This window comes from Pyrgilauda ruficollis, unplaced genomic scaffold, assembly GCF_017590135.1.
Source record: "Pyrgilauda ruficollis isolate IOZ18807 unplaced genomic scaffold, ASM1759013v1 scaffold80, whole genome shotgun sequence".
Taxonomy (NCBI): domain Eukaryota; kingdom Metazoa; phylum Chordata; class Aves; order Passeriformes; family Passeridae; genus Pyrgilauda; species Pyrgilauda ruficollis.
This window is the reverse complement of record NW_024529933.1, coordinates 2,049,824-2,067,258: the sequence shown is the minus strand read 5'-3', so window position 1 is coordinate 2,067,258 and position 17,435 is coordinate 2,049,824. Positions and strand designations below refer to the sequence as shown.

The following is a 17,435-nucleotide window of genomic DNA, read 5'->3' as shown; positions in this document are numbered from 1 at the left end:
TGAAATATTTTTTTGATATTTATAGTTCTTCTACTTTGACACATCTTCCTGTACTTTTCTTTATAAATGTCTATTTTAAAATAAATCATCAAACACTTCAGGCAATTAGATTCAAATCTCTACTGACAAGCAAAGTTAAAAAAGGAAGTTCTGACAAAGTCACTGTAAAGATGTCACAAGAATAATGAATAAACATTTCTATACAATTTTATTCATACTTCAGCTGCGATTTCTGTTAATAACGGTTTTCAATTTCTTTGATGAAGGAGAAAGCAATTGGCTTCAGTCCTCACAAGTAATAGAAGGCACACTCCTCTCTCTACAGATTGTCTCTTAGAATTTAACATGAATAGAAGATCTTCAACCTTAACCATTTAAGTGGGAAAAGCAGACTGCAAGGCCACAAAAATTATCAAAATCCCCTTTAAATGGATGTACTTCAAAACTCCCCAAAACAACCACAAAGAGCACTATATATTTAGTTTTCAAAGCAGCTTCCATTCCATGTTTCTTATAAGCAGCTAAACATTGTAATCACTGTACATGTGAGCTGGAACTTAGATGCCTTCCAGGCAAATAAAAAGTTGTAGCCTGAGGTTAATAAAACACAGGAGCAGAAAGAGAAATGAAACTCTGAATTCTCATATCGCACAATTCAAGTTTATTCCATTCATTCTTGCAACACAAACTTAAAAATACAGTATAATTTAGCATTCTGATGTCTATGAACCATGATAATGATGAACCCAACTGTGTCAAAACAGTTAACAATGGTGAAAAGAGAAAGTCAAATATCAAAATGCACAGAGCACTAATTTTTCTTCTGTCACTGTGTAGAAAGATGATTGTTTATCCATTTACAAAATATAATTAAGACAAGTTTGTTTTGAAATTTTGCATGCAACACTGCAATTGCTTGACCTAGGACACTCTATTCTTACCAGCCTCTTCTACAAATAATCAGTGTTATGTTCAGTTCCATTTAACTATTGTACTCCTTTTCTCATTTGCTCCCTGTAAGAAAAAGGGAGCAGAGGGTACAAAATCCAAAATATACTTAAGTTTATAACTTATTCAGCACAAATTTCAAAGGAAAAGGTTTAAGAACAGAGTGGATTTCCAAGTATATGCAATTCCAGTCTGACAAAGTATTTAAATTCTGTTTATAGAATGAAAAATAATTTACAGTTTGGTATTTTTATCTAGTTAGGACCACTCAAAGATAGAGGAAGCCACCCATTATTTTTTCCACAAAATAGCTAACAAGAAGGAAACAAATGAACAAGCCCAGTCTTGAGACAATTACAAATGTATAAGCTTTTATTTTTACTTTTTTTTTTTAATCCTGGGCAAAATGATTAAACACCTGTTATGTAGTGCAAAAAGCAGAAAAGTATTTCTTCTTTATATGCCAAACATTAAATGCCATCTTTTTAGCTATCTCAAAAGGCAGCTTGGGTATGTATTACAGCCAAATTAACACTTGACTCACTGAAGTCTGTTTGCTTCTTTTTCCCCCCCAGAGGGTGAAGTAAGAAAAAATAAGGTGTCCCCATAATTGTAGAAAAAGGGAGGCAAAATTGCCTCAGTGAATCTCCAGAAGAGTTAGTACAAAGACAATGTTTCTTTGCTCACTTAAATGAGAGTTAAAGGGAAAGGCAGGAAAGAATACCGAAGGAAAAAAAAATAATACAAACCACTATGCCCAGACAACTTGACACTAATCAACACAAAAAACTTGAATAATCAAGTTCTCCACGTAAAAACAGATTGCAGTTTTCTAGACTAGCATTTGAATAGCTAAGTATTTAATAGCATAATATGGCGGCAAATTGATGCCAAAGATTGTTACTTTCATAGCTGAATAAAGAGTTAAACCTATTGTCTGTGTTCACACTATTACAATGACATGACAATCCAGCACTGATCAGAGATAAGATTAAAGAGTCCTCTTATAGTTTTTAAAAGCACTGTTCACCAAATATTCTTGTTCTTTTATCAGCAGTTCACCAATTGATTTATCACTGATTTCCAACCCTTCTGTTCTTCCTTGCCACCCATCTCCAAGAAACAGATTAATTGCACTGTACAGTTTATGGCCACAGTTGATTGTTTTCTCCATTGCTTTTCTTATGCAATGTGTAGATGTAGATCAGTTCCTGCTCTCATTTTACACTCTCAATGCAATGCTTTTCATATTTGAGACATTCATTCCTAATATGCAACATTATTCAAGTAAAACTAAATCTCCATTAAATACTAGTGGTAGTCACCAGTCTACTTCTATATATCCTCTCAATTTCAACAGTGATTTCAAAGTAATATCAGCTACTTTTGTTTAAGGATTCAACATGAGACGTTATATACACGTGCTTTTCTGTATTTTGTTACCAGGAAGTTTGACATCTGTATTTCAAAAGAGAGGAAGATGTACAGTTTGTGGTACAGAACCTGTTACTCAGTTTTAGATGAACCAGGCGTCTAATGAAAATTTTCAGGATGAAAGCCAGCAGCTCAGATATTCCTGAGGACCACAAGATGTGACAGGAGTGCCTACAACATCATTAAATACCTTCCCACAAGTGATCAAGACTGTCATACTAGTATAGTAAATCTTATCTAGAAGTCAGTGGTTAATGTGGTACGGTCATACTGGGAACTTCCAGAACAAGCCTCATGCCTTAATGGAATTTAAGAGGTTCATCCATTCGACAATGAAACACTAATTTGAAGCTATGCACAATTAAAAAAATTCTGTAGTAGTGAGAGCAAGTTAAGACTTCTGCTTGTACATCTTCCTGCTTCTACATCTGAGCTTAGAAAGGTTCTATGTCTACCAGAAAGGTTTAGCAACAATATTCACCTGATCTTTCCACATTTGCCTTGATTACCCTTGTGTACCAAACAGCCTGGAGCTTTCACACAAGTATTATATGCTGATGTGGTGAGTAAAGAAATTTCATCTTCCATTCCTTTTGGAAAAAAACTACAGTGAAATTTTGACCCCTCTGTCAAAATCAGTTACTTAAAATGTTTGTCCGGGACTGAAACAAATATGGGATAGAAAGACTTCAAATTCAAGCATCCAAAAGTACCTTGGCAGGTATTATGGAGTGTAACACCACCATGCCTCAACTGGTCTTTCTTTGTTTGCTCAAGAGTCAGAAAACATTAGTGTGACATCCAATTAGTCAATATAAAGAACAGTTCCAATAACTAGTATCAAAAGTCCTCAAAACTGTAACAGAGGCTTTAGGCAGAAGAAGAATAAAGCTACCCACTGAGAGAGAAGAGAGAAGAGCAACCCAGCCACCTACATTACTACACTTCAGATTATGGCAGACACTAAGAGCATGGGACTATTGTCTCCTTCACAATTAGTTTCAGGTACATAGCACAGTACTTCCATCTAGAGGAAGTACTTCCATCCATCTAAGAAATCTTAGTACTAATCTAGAAGGCTTACAAGCCAAATATTCAGCATGGTCTGTCTTCCTTCTTCCATTTTCACTAGAAACGGAAAAAGATTGTGCACTGGAAAGAAGTCCTGGAGGGACACTTCATAATTGTTTTCAACCCCCTCCAACCAGATTATATTTGATACAAGCCCCTAACTAGTCTGACTCATAAAGAATTTCCCTCCCCCCAAAGTATTTAGCTGAAGAAGCTGGAAGATGCAAAGAGTGACAGACAGGCAGCAGTGTGAGGCCACAGGAGAGACATTTAAGATATCAGTCCATCCGTCACTGAAGAAGAGTCTTGATTGCCTGGTTGTCAGTGGCTTCAAAGGCAGTTAGTCCATCTGGGCCTTTCACAGTCTTATCAGCACCCTGGAAAGACAATGGGAAGGACTGTCAGTTCATAAAGCCAGGCTGCATCAGTACAAAGTGTGTCAAAAGATATAAAACTTGAATAATTATATTGATTACGTACAGCTTTTTACTACAGTGCTTGTTTTCATTCAGAAACCAACCAGACAAGATTTATGTACATAACTTTTCAGCATGCTAATCTGAGTTTCCAAATTTGTCATTTAAAAATAAGGAAAAAAGCCACCATTTTTGTTACAAAGAAAGTTGCAAATCCAACAAATTATCAGTTAATCTTAGACGTATTTTTTGTTTCCAGCAACTAGTACTCTTACAAAAGCAAAAATTCAGTGTTACACACTTCTACAAAATATGGTGCAAGAAGCTCTCACATGCTAAATTACAGAGGTAATACCTGGAAGAGCTGATTTACTAACAAATTATACTATATTTGTTCTATATCATAAAATGGCCACATTCATCAAGGATGGTGCTTCTCTTCCATTCTGAAAAAAATGTGCCCATTGATACATTAGAAAAACAACACCACAAAATCATTCCAAGTTCAAAACTGCTCAGGTTTTGAAAGAGTTATGTCTACACCTAAAAGGCAGCCAAACAGAACAGGGAGGCAACAGGAAAATGTAGGATAATGCACCAACTGGATAAATCAAAGAATTAGAATAAACTGCTGCAAGTAAGCAAAAGCACTGTGCCAGATTTATGGCAGGAGAACAAAAGAAGGGAAACACAGTGATTAACTAGCCATGTTTGCTTTGAGCACTGTGTAATCACACTCATGAAAGGGAAAACACAGACTAAACTGTAAATAGGGTAGCTAAATAATGGGACAAAAGTTATTAGAGATCACAGGACTGATTTCAGAACAACTCTGCAAGATTATATGCAATCTCACTTGAAAATGACAGGAAAAACACTTTGGGTACAAACACATTTTGTCAAAAGCGTGTACCAGCAGAGGGTTGTCTTCAGTTTACGCGTAAGCTCTCCACAAAGTATGTACAAATCCCTTCTCAATTACAAGAAAGATTGTTAGTTACTATTAAGGACACTGAATAGTTTAAGGACATAATGGACCTAGAATTTCCATAGCTTCTTCACTGATTATACACACAAATCCCCACTGAACACAATACCATGTCTGCTCCCAAGACAACTGCCACTTCCCTAAACTTCGCAACAAACAGTCTAATAAACTGGATCTGATACCACTGTGATGTGCTACTAATGCTACTTTTCACAACATAGCATATTTCCCTCTCTAAAACTCCTGCACTCTTTACTTGAATGTACTCAATCTGTCATTTGAAAAATATTGGTTTTGCAGTGGTTTATATGGCAGCACTGCCAGTCTTGTGGTCCACTGGCCAAACTGATCCTCTTGGAGCTGCTCATCTTCCTTGTGGCCCCTAGAGACTCTCAGTGCAAGAGATGCACTGAGTTCACTCCAGTGACAGGAGCAATTTTTAGTATTTCCTCTCTCCTATCACTGTGTAACATCCTTAGCCCAAACAGTACAAGGATGTTGCAGTTCTTTGGCATATGAACATGAGCTGAATTAGCCTGTTCCCGACAAATGACAATTGGGTTACTACAAATACACACTTGGGCTGAAACCATGGGAACATGGCTTGTAAAACCCCCAAGAGATTTAGCAGGTATTCAACACTTATAACCTTAGTTGTCCATGGAAAAGAAAGGCAAATAAGAGTACAAATAGCTTCTTTTGCAGGTGTTGATTATTTCTGTTGCTTAGATAGCACTCAGATGAGAATCTATGTGGAAATTAAGAAGGTTTCAAAGCTGTTCCTTGATGTTAAGCTCAGAAAATCCTGATTTGAAGAAAAATGGAACTATGCAGTAACCGACCTGACAGAATTTAAAGAATTCTAATTCATAAAACTCTCCACCAAGGTATCAGCATTTAGGGTACGAAAGATAACAGTTAACTGAGGTAACTTTGAAGTATAAAGAGAGGTCTTAATCTTAACATGGGACTGCTCTCCCCATCTCAGAAAAATACTTCAGAAAAATTATTGACATTCAAGACCTGGGTTTCTAAAACAGCTTTAGTGAATGTAGGATAAGAGGATCATGACTACCTAAGGAGGACACCGTTTATTAAACCCCTTACTAATAAATTTAGAAAATTGGCCATTAGCTGGACAGAAAGACTCCTGCCTACATTCAATAACAAGAGAAGGAAATAATAAAGGTCAGGTCAAGAGGACTTTAATTTGTAGAAGTACAACACTGCCTGGAAGCAACTTTATTAAAAAACTCATAGGAGTACAATGATTTCACAGTATTCTCTACTTCCCCAAAGTAAAAAGTTCCTAATATTTATGTTATGTTCTACTCCAAAAATACACATACACAAATAAATATAAACCTTCTCTCCTGGGCAGGGGAATAACAAACAAGAATGTTTGCCCACTTCAGTCACCAGGCAAAGCACAAATGTTAAACAGGCTCTGAGAGCCACACATGAGCTACTTGGCTCCAGCTGCAGTTCTGGAAAAAACCCAAAGCAACAAGCACAGAACCCATGATGAGAGCTGAGCTCCCACTAAACTGTGAAACCAGAACTGGGGGCACTTAACAAAGCTGGGAGAAGATTGGTTTACACAGCAAGCAGCAAACTGCTAAAAAGAGTTGCCAGATGACACAACAGAGGCAGATGTCTCCTTGTTCAAAAAGTACGTGGAAGAATTAATGGCCAACAGATCTGCCAACACTTCTAAACGAGGGACAGATGCATGCACCTCTGAAATCCCCAGTACAGCAACCATGAATGAGGGAAATGAGTGAGCAGATGTGGACATACTCACAGCTCTTCCTTTTGCTACTGTCAGAGAAGAAAAAAGGGACTAAACTGCCCAACTTAATAGGATATTTATTGTAAAACAAAAGCAGAACTATTTTGGAAGTTGAACAAATGGATGAAGTTTGTTGCATCCAATGCAACAACCCTCATTCTCTAAGCTTTCAAAACTGCTAATTGCCTATTTTAACATATTGGTTTCTCTGACACTAAAAAATCACAACTTTTTACATTACAAATCAAACACCATATTATTAAAGAAAAACATGGATCAGTGTCTGAAACAATTCTTGAAATACTCCTCCTTCTCCTCCCTTTCAATAGCTTGAGAGTCTCACATAAAAGGTTTTAAACACCTCCACAGTCCATCCACCACAGAAAGCAATGGAGAATGTTGGCTTAGTAGCTGGGAAGAACATTAAAGAGTCAGGAATTTTTAGATCTCTCAGTAAGGGTTGACTCCCGAGTCACAGGTATCTGCTACCAAAGAACATATGACTATGGTACAAACAAGGCACGCTTAGTTTAAACGAATGTTTAAACAAGGTTCATAAAATAACTCTGTTAAGAGACAGAACAACGTCTACATGTAAGCCCTGCCTCAAACAGAGCTGATAAGCCAACTTCCAGTTGATAAATATTTCATCAGCTAGCCCATGTAAATGGAAGCAATCAGCATTTAACTCTGCATAAAGAAATCAGAAAGTAATTTATTATTTGAACTAATCTAGGTTGGAAAACCCTCCAAACCAGAAATAGAAATAAATCAACATGGAATAAAGGATACCTTATTTTTTGATGATCCTAAATGAAGGATCAATCCTCACAATAAATTTAAGCAAGTCGGACACACCATTTGAATCGTAAATTAAGTCACTGCATTTGTTTATAAACAAGCATACATAATATCAGACAAGATCAAAGAAGTTAAGTGAAATTCATGCAGCATTAAGGGAGTTAAGGAAAACTTCACCCTGGAAGTGGCATATGAAAGTATTACATGGCAAGAATTCCTTTGGCCAAATGACTTAAGTGTAATCAAGGAGTGCATGTGAATGGAGGAAAAAGATTGCTTGAATTAACTACTTTGTAAAATTGATCACTTTTGTAATATAAATCAATGCGCAAACAGAGACAGATTAAGCTTATTCTCCTCAGGACAAAATTTTTAAGCTATAGGACAGAGAAAGCTTGGCTTCCTATTTTTATTTCCCCTCCCTCTGCTAACCCAGATGGGTTCTCAGTCATCTGGCAAAAGCTGAGGGAAACCACACCTCTCAGCAACTTCGCAGCAGAGATTGCATCACATGAAGCACTTAAACAGCTGCCAAAGCCAAATCCACTGAAGGAATGCATTTTTTTTTCCCTTACTGATTTGCAGCCCTGCTCTCTAGCTCGAGCCCACAATACTCTTATGGTCACCGTTACTTTTGCTACACAACAGAAGTTCTTCAACTTGGTCTTTCAGCTATCTTTCACCACGATCAGAATACCCTCTCTGTTTTAGCAACACAAATGGCATTTTTAGCAACACAAATGGCATTTGTTTGATGTTCTGAACATATCATCTGGAGCATCATAATCTTATTGAAAAAAAAATCACAGTAATATGCTTTGCTAATGTTCAAAACATTTGTATCTCACCTTTGACAGAAGCAATTTCACACATGAAACATGGCCCTCATAGACTGCTGATAGGAGTGGTGTGATATTGTGTTTGTCTGGAGCCTGCAAATTGAGATACAATTACTTGAAGGACAATTTCACACAGCATTATAAGGTTTCACAGAACTTTTTAATTTTCTTTAATCAACAGTAAGGAAATAAAAATTTAAGAATATTTGCCAGAAATGCATTCCACAGGATTTTTTACCTTTTTTTAATACAGAAAAGTTAACATTTAAGAAAGAGGTAATAGCAAGACATATCTTCCACAAGACTTCAAGGTATCCCAAAGCTTGTTCATAATTTTAGGCCAATTGTGCAGTTTCAGCTGACAAATTTTGCCCAATTTAAAAACAGTACTCCAAATTCTCCCATTTCACAGGCAGCATCACTTCAGAAAACAGTTTTGGCTGAAATATTCTTTTGGCTTTCTTCTCTGTAAACTACAGTCCTGGAAAGAATAAGAAATGGAGCAACTGAAATGCTATTTTTAACTCTTCCCCAGCTAGGAAAATTCCCCAAGGAAGAGAATCTTTCCAGACATCCAGGAGCAAAATCCTAGCATTTTTGTTATGAACTAAAGCTAAGATGTCTTACATGTTAACTTTTGGACAAGTGTTCTAAGGCTTGTCAACATTTGGGGTGTATGGTTAAAGTATTTAGGAATTTAACTTCTGGAGGGCTGATATAGCGTAGTCAAGTCTTTTCAAAACAAGAAGCTATGCATGTCAAGCTACAGCAAAATGTCTTAAACAAGAAAGAATGTCTCCAAAGAAGAGACACACTTTTCCCAATGTGTCCAAAAAGAATTCAAACATTTAATAAGTGTGAACTTCTAACCTCTAGAATCCCACCTCTCAAATATTTTTAGATGCATTGAATTGTTTAGTTTGATTTATATATTTCAGTGACCATTTAGGCACTTACACCAATCTCTTTGGTGTGTGTGGGAAGACTAAGAGCTGTTTGCAAATACAATAATACATACATTAATGTCAGCTCCTTTCAAGAGCAAAAATTCCAGAATCTCAAGCTGGCCACAGTCTGCTGCATAGTGAAGAGGCTTCCTCCCACCTTCAAGCGTCCGGTTGACATCTTCACCCTTTAAAATAAACATAATCTCATCAGCAAAATTTTAGAGCTAACACACGAGGAAGAGCTTGAAAGAAATACAACACATTTAAACATGCTGAAGAATGTTCCACCCAAATATTTTAGTCACTGCCCAAGAAAAATTAAGTCGTTCAATTTCTATTCCCTCACATCTGCACTTATGACTGTAAGACAACCTTGATCCCTTGTTCTGTATTGCATCTCAGGTGTACCTGTACACAGGGTACAAGTGTACTAGGTAACTCATGATTTAAAAAAAAACCCAAACCAAACCAATAAAAAAGCTATTAGAGCTTGTACAAAATGCTCCCCTTGGCTCATTTTGCTTCTCTTGCGTCACAACTAGGATCATAGTTATCTAGCTAAGTTCCTTTATCTGCTTCTGTGAATACTGAAGCTTTGCATAATGACAAACCAGCTGCATAGAAGTAAGTCAGCATCATAACTACCAGCAAGTGAGTCCAGGCCATCCATAATTTAAAATCCAATTATGAAACTGTCCACCCTGTTTTATAAATAGCACTTGCCAATTCTACATGACATAAACAAGTCTGAAGAGTCAAGCAAATCAGGCCACAGGAAGTTGTACTCTAATGCCTCTCATAGTGGATTGAGACATCTCTTAAGGCGTAAACAAAATTTAATTTACTGAGTACCTAATCAGCTTTGTTTCCTCACCTTGGGTTGTGCAACTAAGGATAAACTGATTTACTGCCCTTCGTTAGTGACAAGAAGTTACTGGAAACCAACTAGAGACAAGCTGCGTGGGTAAGTGGCTTCTTGTTCTTATGTGCAAGAAATGTTCGTATTTTAGGAAGTGGCTAAATTTTGCATCATACCTCAAGCCCTGAATCTCCACAGAAAAACAATCAGAAGAATTTCAGCTGCGGCACCAATTCATACTTCTATATAGAGCCCCTGCAGTCCCTTCACTCCTATCCCAAAGTTTCAGAAAGTGCACAGAATAGAGGGATTGACATACATCTTCCAGCCATTACTTCCCTTCTAAGAATGGAAGAGAAGATTGCCAGAAGGAAATATTATTCTGCTTTTGATGTTCCATATAATCAGAGTTTTACACTACTAGTCAAATTATAAGATGACCTCGTTATTCTCCTCTCTTCTCAATAGAATATTCAATTATTCATCATATACCCTTGTAGCAGATAGTATTGTGATGTAGCGTCTCATTTGCTGAATTTCATTGACAATTAAGTTCAAATGAAAAAAAAAATCACCCAGATCAAAGTAGGCTAATAGCACATAAATACTCTGGGAAAGCACATAAAGAAGCAGCATATACTTGTGCTGAACATTAAACACTACCCATACTTTTATTTGCACATGGACTCTTCCCATAATTTTAAAACAACTGGCATTTACATAACCCATCATGTTTGCTGATACTTTAGGGATTGGGCGCACAGGTTTGAGAAGCCAACCACATGAAAGCCACATAATAACCAACCCAAACCAAAACAATCTCCAGGCTTGTAAAGCCTGACACATGCCAAGACATGGTAAGTAAAGGAGCATGGGAGAAGGACAGGCAAGCTAAGTCCTGGGACAGCACACAGTCAAGCCATAAAGTTCACAGTACAAAGGAAAATTAAGAGTCATCACTTCTCAAGATTAGGACAGTCCAGCAAAGCTCTTTACTTCCATAAGGTTATAAATATTATTTGGCTCATTGGCTTATACTATAGTAATTTTTCTTTTGTTTTTAAAGAATTAAACAAAGGTCCTCTGTTCTCTCCCAAGCTGGTTGTGGAATAAATTTCTGCTGGATGATGAACTTTCAGAGGAAAAAAAAAACCCAAACACCCAAACTCCTATTTTTTTAAGATCCCTGTAAAGATGATGAAAACATGTTTATAGGGGAGTACCTAGCAAAAGGTTTGCAAATAAAGAGGTCCCAAACACAGATTACATGGTACTGAATATTGGCACCGAGAATACATATCATTAACATTCGAAGTTAAACACTGGAACATTTTAGTGTGAACTAACAGAACACAGACATCACGTAAGTTACAAAAATGTAAAAAAAAAACCAAAACCCAAGCACTCCTATATTCTGCAATAAACCAAGTCAAACATCCAGTTGTTTCATAGGTTTGAATAACCACTGTAAAACAGACCACTGAGAGTCATGAAGTTTTGCCTGGCCTTAGACTGCCAGTCCAAGAAATATAGAAGTAGGAAGGGAAGATAAGCCAATGCATTTAATATACAGGGATCAAACTCTGGCAAAACCACTTGTTTCAAATGCAGTCATGAACACATATATATTAAAAAACTTGCAGGACCCTTCACAGGTAATTTCTCTCAGGTCTTTAGATCTCCTATTTATATTGCCTAGGGCATTTCTCTGTAGGACAAGCAGTGGTTTCCAAAGTGTGGTGTGAAAACCCAGAGAGGTGTGCACGACAATCAATCCACTGGGGTGTGAAAAGAAACTATATATTTTACTATTAATAAAATGTAAAAATAGCATTTATTTAATCTTTAGTTCATCTTTAATTTCCATTTTCGAGGTATATTTTATAATATGCACATTACACAGTACAGGAGTACATATTGAAGTTGACTTAATATTGAAGTCCCCAGTGCACCTGCTCAGGGCCAGGCTGGATGGGGCTTTAAGCAACCTGGTGTAGTGGAAGGTGCCCCTGCCCATGCAGGGGGTTGGAACTAAATCTTTAGGTATAAGATAAAGGCTTGAGCCCCTGCCTCATAAATGAGACAGCTCTGGTGAAGGTGTGGCTAATTATACCACAATGAGATGAAGTGGTCTCTCAAGCCCTGTCATAGGTTAGTGCAGGAAAGAGAACACAAGTAAAGATTCAAAGAAAAACATTATCTCTGCATCAAGTTTTCCAAATTTATTGTGGCTTTGAATAATACTGGCCCAACATGCCATAAAGAATGTTATGAACTTGGGTATCAGCAATCTTAAGAGGTGATAATTCTCAATACAGAACTGCGAGACAGCAAAATAACCAATATATTGATGGGCTGAAACTAAGCTGCTGAAGGTTTACACTAAAAATCACCATCTCCTACAGAGGCACGTGGTCACAATCCACATCAACTGACAAAATAGAGTATAATTTTTCCTTTACAGCCACAGGAGCAAAATCTTCTGTGCACTAGACCAAAAGCGACAGAACGATTCTTCAAGGAAGTTTTATGGGACTTCTGCCATTTTCTAGAGTCTAACAGAGCAGCATGGTTAACCTGTGTATTTGGAAAAGATACAATTAAGCCAGGATCAAGGAATCATATTTTGAGGGAATCACCCTCAAAATAAAACGTAGCTTCAGTCAAGGTCAGGCTTCTCCTGAAAGAAGATTATTTATTTTCACTTTCTAGAGTAGACCCACACATTCACTAACAATGGTGCAAATATTTGTGCATAGCTTCAGAAAGTAATTTGCCCATGCAAAAGCAAAGACATGATCACCTCTCTAATGACCTTCCAGAATACACTGAATTTTCTCAGTCAGCCATTTAAGGCTAAGTCTGGTATAAACCACATTAGTAACATTTTTCTTCTCAGATCAAAGACCCAGGGCACCAGCTATGCAATAGCATTAAAAATCTGTTACACCCATGAAACATCAGAAACAGCAGTTCCCAGGTATCTGCTTTAATCCCCTCTATTAAAATGTGATTATAAGTAAAGAAAAGCCTCTGTGAATCTCCAATTACTAAACAAGATGACATAAAAGAAGACTTTTATACCCTATTTCAAAAAGTCACATAACATGGCTAACAGAAGAATATTAAATTAGGAGATCTTAAGGTATCAATGTCAGTTGAAACATGGCTATCAAAACTCACTTCCAAATACTTTTAAGAACTTTGCTCTTTAAGTAACTAAGAGTAGGATTCATTATAACTCCCTATGAATGCAACTATCACCCACTTTCTGTAATGGAGCAATTTAATCCATGAAAACATCTGTTCCAACTAATTTCTTAAGCGACTACTGTCAAAAATAGTTACTCTTGAACTTAATTCTTTCATTACCCCCTCTCTCACACATTTTCCTTGCTTCACCTTCTCTTACCACTATACCTACACAAAATCCGTTATTATATCCCATGTCCTTTTCCAGTTTAGCTCTAGTCAAGGTTTTTTTAGTTCCATCCCTGCACACCCTGGGGAAGTGCCTATGTTCTTCTTGGGTACCCACCCCCAATTCCCATTTTTATGCTCCCCTCTTTCTTCCTGAGCTCAGAGAGGAGATCCTGACAGCCAACCTGCCCTCCTGTACACCTGATGGATGTTCCAGAGTAATCTGGAAGGATCTGCACCTTAACAGCTGCCCTGAGTAAGTTGTGCCAACTTTAATTCCTTTTTTCTTTTACAGCCCTTGTTAAAAGAATGAAGAGTTTGCTCCTTTGTCCCTAATGCACATGACATCAGCACCATGAAAATGAACAAGTTTAGTCATAAAGTACATGTTCTGAAGCTCATTATTTTCCACAGAGATTATTTAACCACACCTAACTGACTCCATCCTTCAACTGCCCCTGCCTTTCTGCAGCCTTTATTACACAAGGCTCTATTCCATGTCCGCCTTGGTCTCCCTTTATCTGCTAACTCCCTCTTTTCCTAGCTCCTGCCAGTTTCAGAAGCATCAACACTTAAAGCCAAATGAGCTACATTCAAGTTTAACCCAATCTAGATTAAATTTCACCATTAACCTAATCTAGGTTAAACCTAATCACCATTCTACCACCTTATAGCACACTCCAGGTGCTTCAAGCACAGGCTTATTTTGCAGTGGCACGGGAACTGAAACCAAACCTGAGCCAGGTGTTCACGTGAGCACTGTGGTTTGTCACAAGTGTTGTTCTAGAACATTACTGCCAGGCTACAAATGTCACAGCTCACCCTCACTTTAGCACCAACTTTTCTCCTGTGCGGCAGCAACAGCTTTGCTACTTCCAGCCAAAGTTTGACCCTTCCCACCCCTGCAGCAGAATTAGTGGCTGAAGGGTTAACTGATGAGAGAACTAATCAGTATGAGAATTTATTTGATCATTTCCTTCATCTGTTCCATGACTTGGCATCTGAACATACCAGCAGTTAGTAGCTGGGATTTACACTGCAGTTCTACCACAGGAATAGAAACTGACTATTGTGGCCTCATTAAATCCTATTGCATAGGTTAACTGTATTAGTAGAGCAGTGCCTGTACTACTTATGGCATTAAAATGCTCTTTCAGATTTAGAAACAACTCCATATCTCCATCTTAAGCAACCTTGCAAAAATAACTGCAAAAATAACTGCATCTCCCCTTTTCATGCATTCCTTTCATTTCAGTTTTAATGAAGGAAATCAGATGCCATGCAGTCAGATGTCCTTAGAGGGCAGGGAAGCCTCTTGCAGGAGCTACTGCGTAATTCCTGTCTTCATTATACTAGGAAAGAAAATAACTCACTGTACAGTCTGTTGCATTACTTCCATCTCTTTGCATACAAGGGATCACCACCCTTACAGTGTATTAGATAACTCTGACGTTTTAAATATAGCAACAGCTTTGCTGTCTCAGTGGTAAAAAGGAAGAGTAAAAAATCCTCTTTCTATAAAGAAAAGTTTAAGCCCAATGGATGACATATTTTGACTATTTTGCTGCATATTGAAAATACTATTTCCAAAAATTTCATATTTACTATTTTCTCCACAGGCTTTGTTTATGCTGGTTGTATTATTTGTTTTTAAAAATTCAAAGAGATTAAATGAGATGGCAGAAGTAAATAAATGATGTTGGATATAATCTCAAGACATACTTTGCTATAACAGAAATGATATTGGTATCTACTGAATGAAATCTTTCCCTCCAATATAACTAAGTTTTAGTTTTTAAATCAAACTAAGCGCCTGAAATGTTAAGGTCTATGTTTTGCAGTGGAACATATACAAACTGAGCTTTGAAATCACTTAAGAACAACACATTCCTTAGTTTTCCGAAGGTAGAGCAAACTTGGATAAATCACACCTGTAGAAAAAATTATTAGCCATATACTCAAAACAGTTTAGAAAACAATCTTGCACTTCCACAGTGGGTATGTGGGGGCATGGATTATGCCTTAATCTTCCCCAAACACTCTATTTCATTTTCTCAGTTTGATTCTGCTCACGCCCCTTCAATCATTCTCCATTATAACTTTCTCCAGATTCATTCATCACTGGAAAGACTTTTAAAAAAGCCACAAGTCCACTCCCCCACCCCTCAAAAAACTGCAAACACCAGGTAAGTACTCTGAAAATGAAAATACATTATTTTTGCCATTCTACTTAAATTCTCAGAATGTTTTTATTTTAAGTACGTAAGCCAAAGTATTTTACTGTTTAACCCGTGTTGGTTTCATTGTATGTTCATAGTGTTTTCAAGACTTTACTGCTGCCACATGGCAGCTCTGGGGCTCATCTAACCAAAAGTTACCTCTCTAGCAAGGAAAATGTAAACGCCTTGACTGAGAATCCCTAAAAACAGTACAGTAGAAACAACTGAAAAAAACACCCATTTTCTACACACAAGGTCAATAATTCTACAATTTCTAAAATAACTGTGAGCTCAGAAATATTGTAAGCCAAGCACAAACTTCAGTCCTTACTCAAACAGCAAAAACAACATAATGTTTTTTATATAGCTAATCCATGGGTCATAAACACTGGTGGTAATGAGGGAAAACTTAAATACCACACTTCCTGAAATCTGACTAATAATCTAAAAATATAAGGAGAGTTTAATTCTACAAGCTTGTCAGTCTAGTGACTCATGCCATTACAGACTATTTAAGGCTGAAAGGGAACTTTGGAGGTTATGCAGTCTAACATTTGCTCTTAAGTAGGTCCAATCAGATCAGGCTGCTCAGCTGAGTTCCACAGACCTCCAAGGACTGAGGATTCCAAAAGTTCTCCAGGCATAAGCCCTTTCCATGGTTTGATCTTCCTCACAGGGAGTGTTTTTTCTCTTACACCTAATCAGAATTCTTGCCTTTTAATTTGAACTGCTGTTTTTTTCACTGTGCGCAACTAAGCAAACTTCTCTATATCCTGCCCTTTGTACAGAAAGATAAATACAAATTCTTCCTTTTATCTTCCTAAAAGGAACAAACCCAAAAACAAACAACAAAACCCCAAAAAACCAAGTTACCACAATTCTAACAGCATCAACTTGTACATCCTTCACCTACCAATAAAGCCAGAGATAAAAAAGCCTTTACAATTTTTTCAATAGGTCCTTTGCTCCATAAAGCAGTTGGTAGAGATCTTCCTATGCCTTCCAGATTCCTAACTAACTTCAACTGCACTTCAGCTGTCATACCTCCTCCATCTCTGCATATTTCTACAGTGTTTCTAGATTTCTCTCACATCCTGAGAGGATGTGTCAAATGTACACCATGGACTGCACCCCAAGCCATGGGGCCAGCAGGGCAATTCTACCCCTCTTCACTCACCTGGAGTGCTGTTTTCAGCTCTGGAGAACATTTAGATGAGATACTAGGAAGAAATTCTTTACTGAGAGGGTGGTGAGGCACTGAAACAGGTGTCTCAGACGGGCTGTGGATGCCCCATCCCTTTTTCAGGGCCAGGGAGGCTGGAGCTCTGAGCAACCTGGTCTAATGGAAGGTGTCTGTGTCCACATCAGGGAGGTTGGAGCTAGATGATGTTTTAAGTTCTTTCCCACTCAAACCATTCTATGATTTTATGAAATAACACAGAAAAGGGCAATCTGACCCTTCACCATAGAAACAGAACTTTATATATCTTTCCTCCTCTGAATTCTTCTTCCACAAATCAGTTGTTCAAGCACAGAACTGGAACCTCAAATACTCTGTTTTTCAATTATCATATTTTCAATTATGAAGACTTGAGAAGAACTAAAATTGATTATGAGTTCAAACACAAAGTCAACACAATAGACTGAGTTTTACCAATAAAGACTCAACTGTTACTATCCCAGTTTTCTTACTATTGGAAT

The 17,435-nt window shown here is 37.4% G+C and overlaps 1 protein-coding gene across 1 annotated transcript in view; it reads right to left on the bottom strand.

The window, feature by feature from the left end:
* Positions 1–638: 638 nt before the first annotated feature.
* MTPN (myotrophin) overlaps positions 639–17,435 on the bottom strand; it is a 30,343-nt gene continuing 13,546 nt past the window's right edge. Inside the window, exons 2-4 of the mRNA XM_041487501.1 lie at positions 9,308–9,421; positions 8,299–8,382; positions 639–3,830 (exon numbers count right to left, since the gene is read on the bottom strand). Of these exons, the coding sequence (XP_041343435.1) occupies positions 3,744–3,830; positions 8,299–8,382; positions 9,308–9,421 (285 nt within the window). The 3' untranslated portion in view covers positions 639–3,743. The remainder of the gene's footprint in view (positions 3,831–8,298; positions 8,383–9,307; positions 9,422–17,435) is intronic.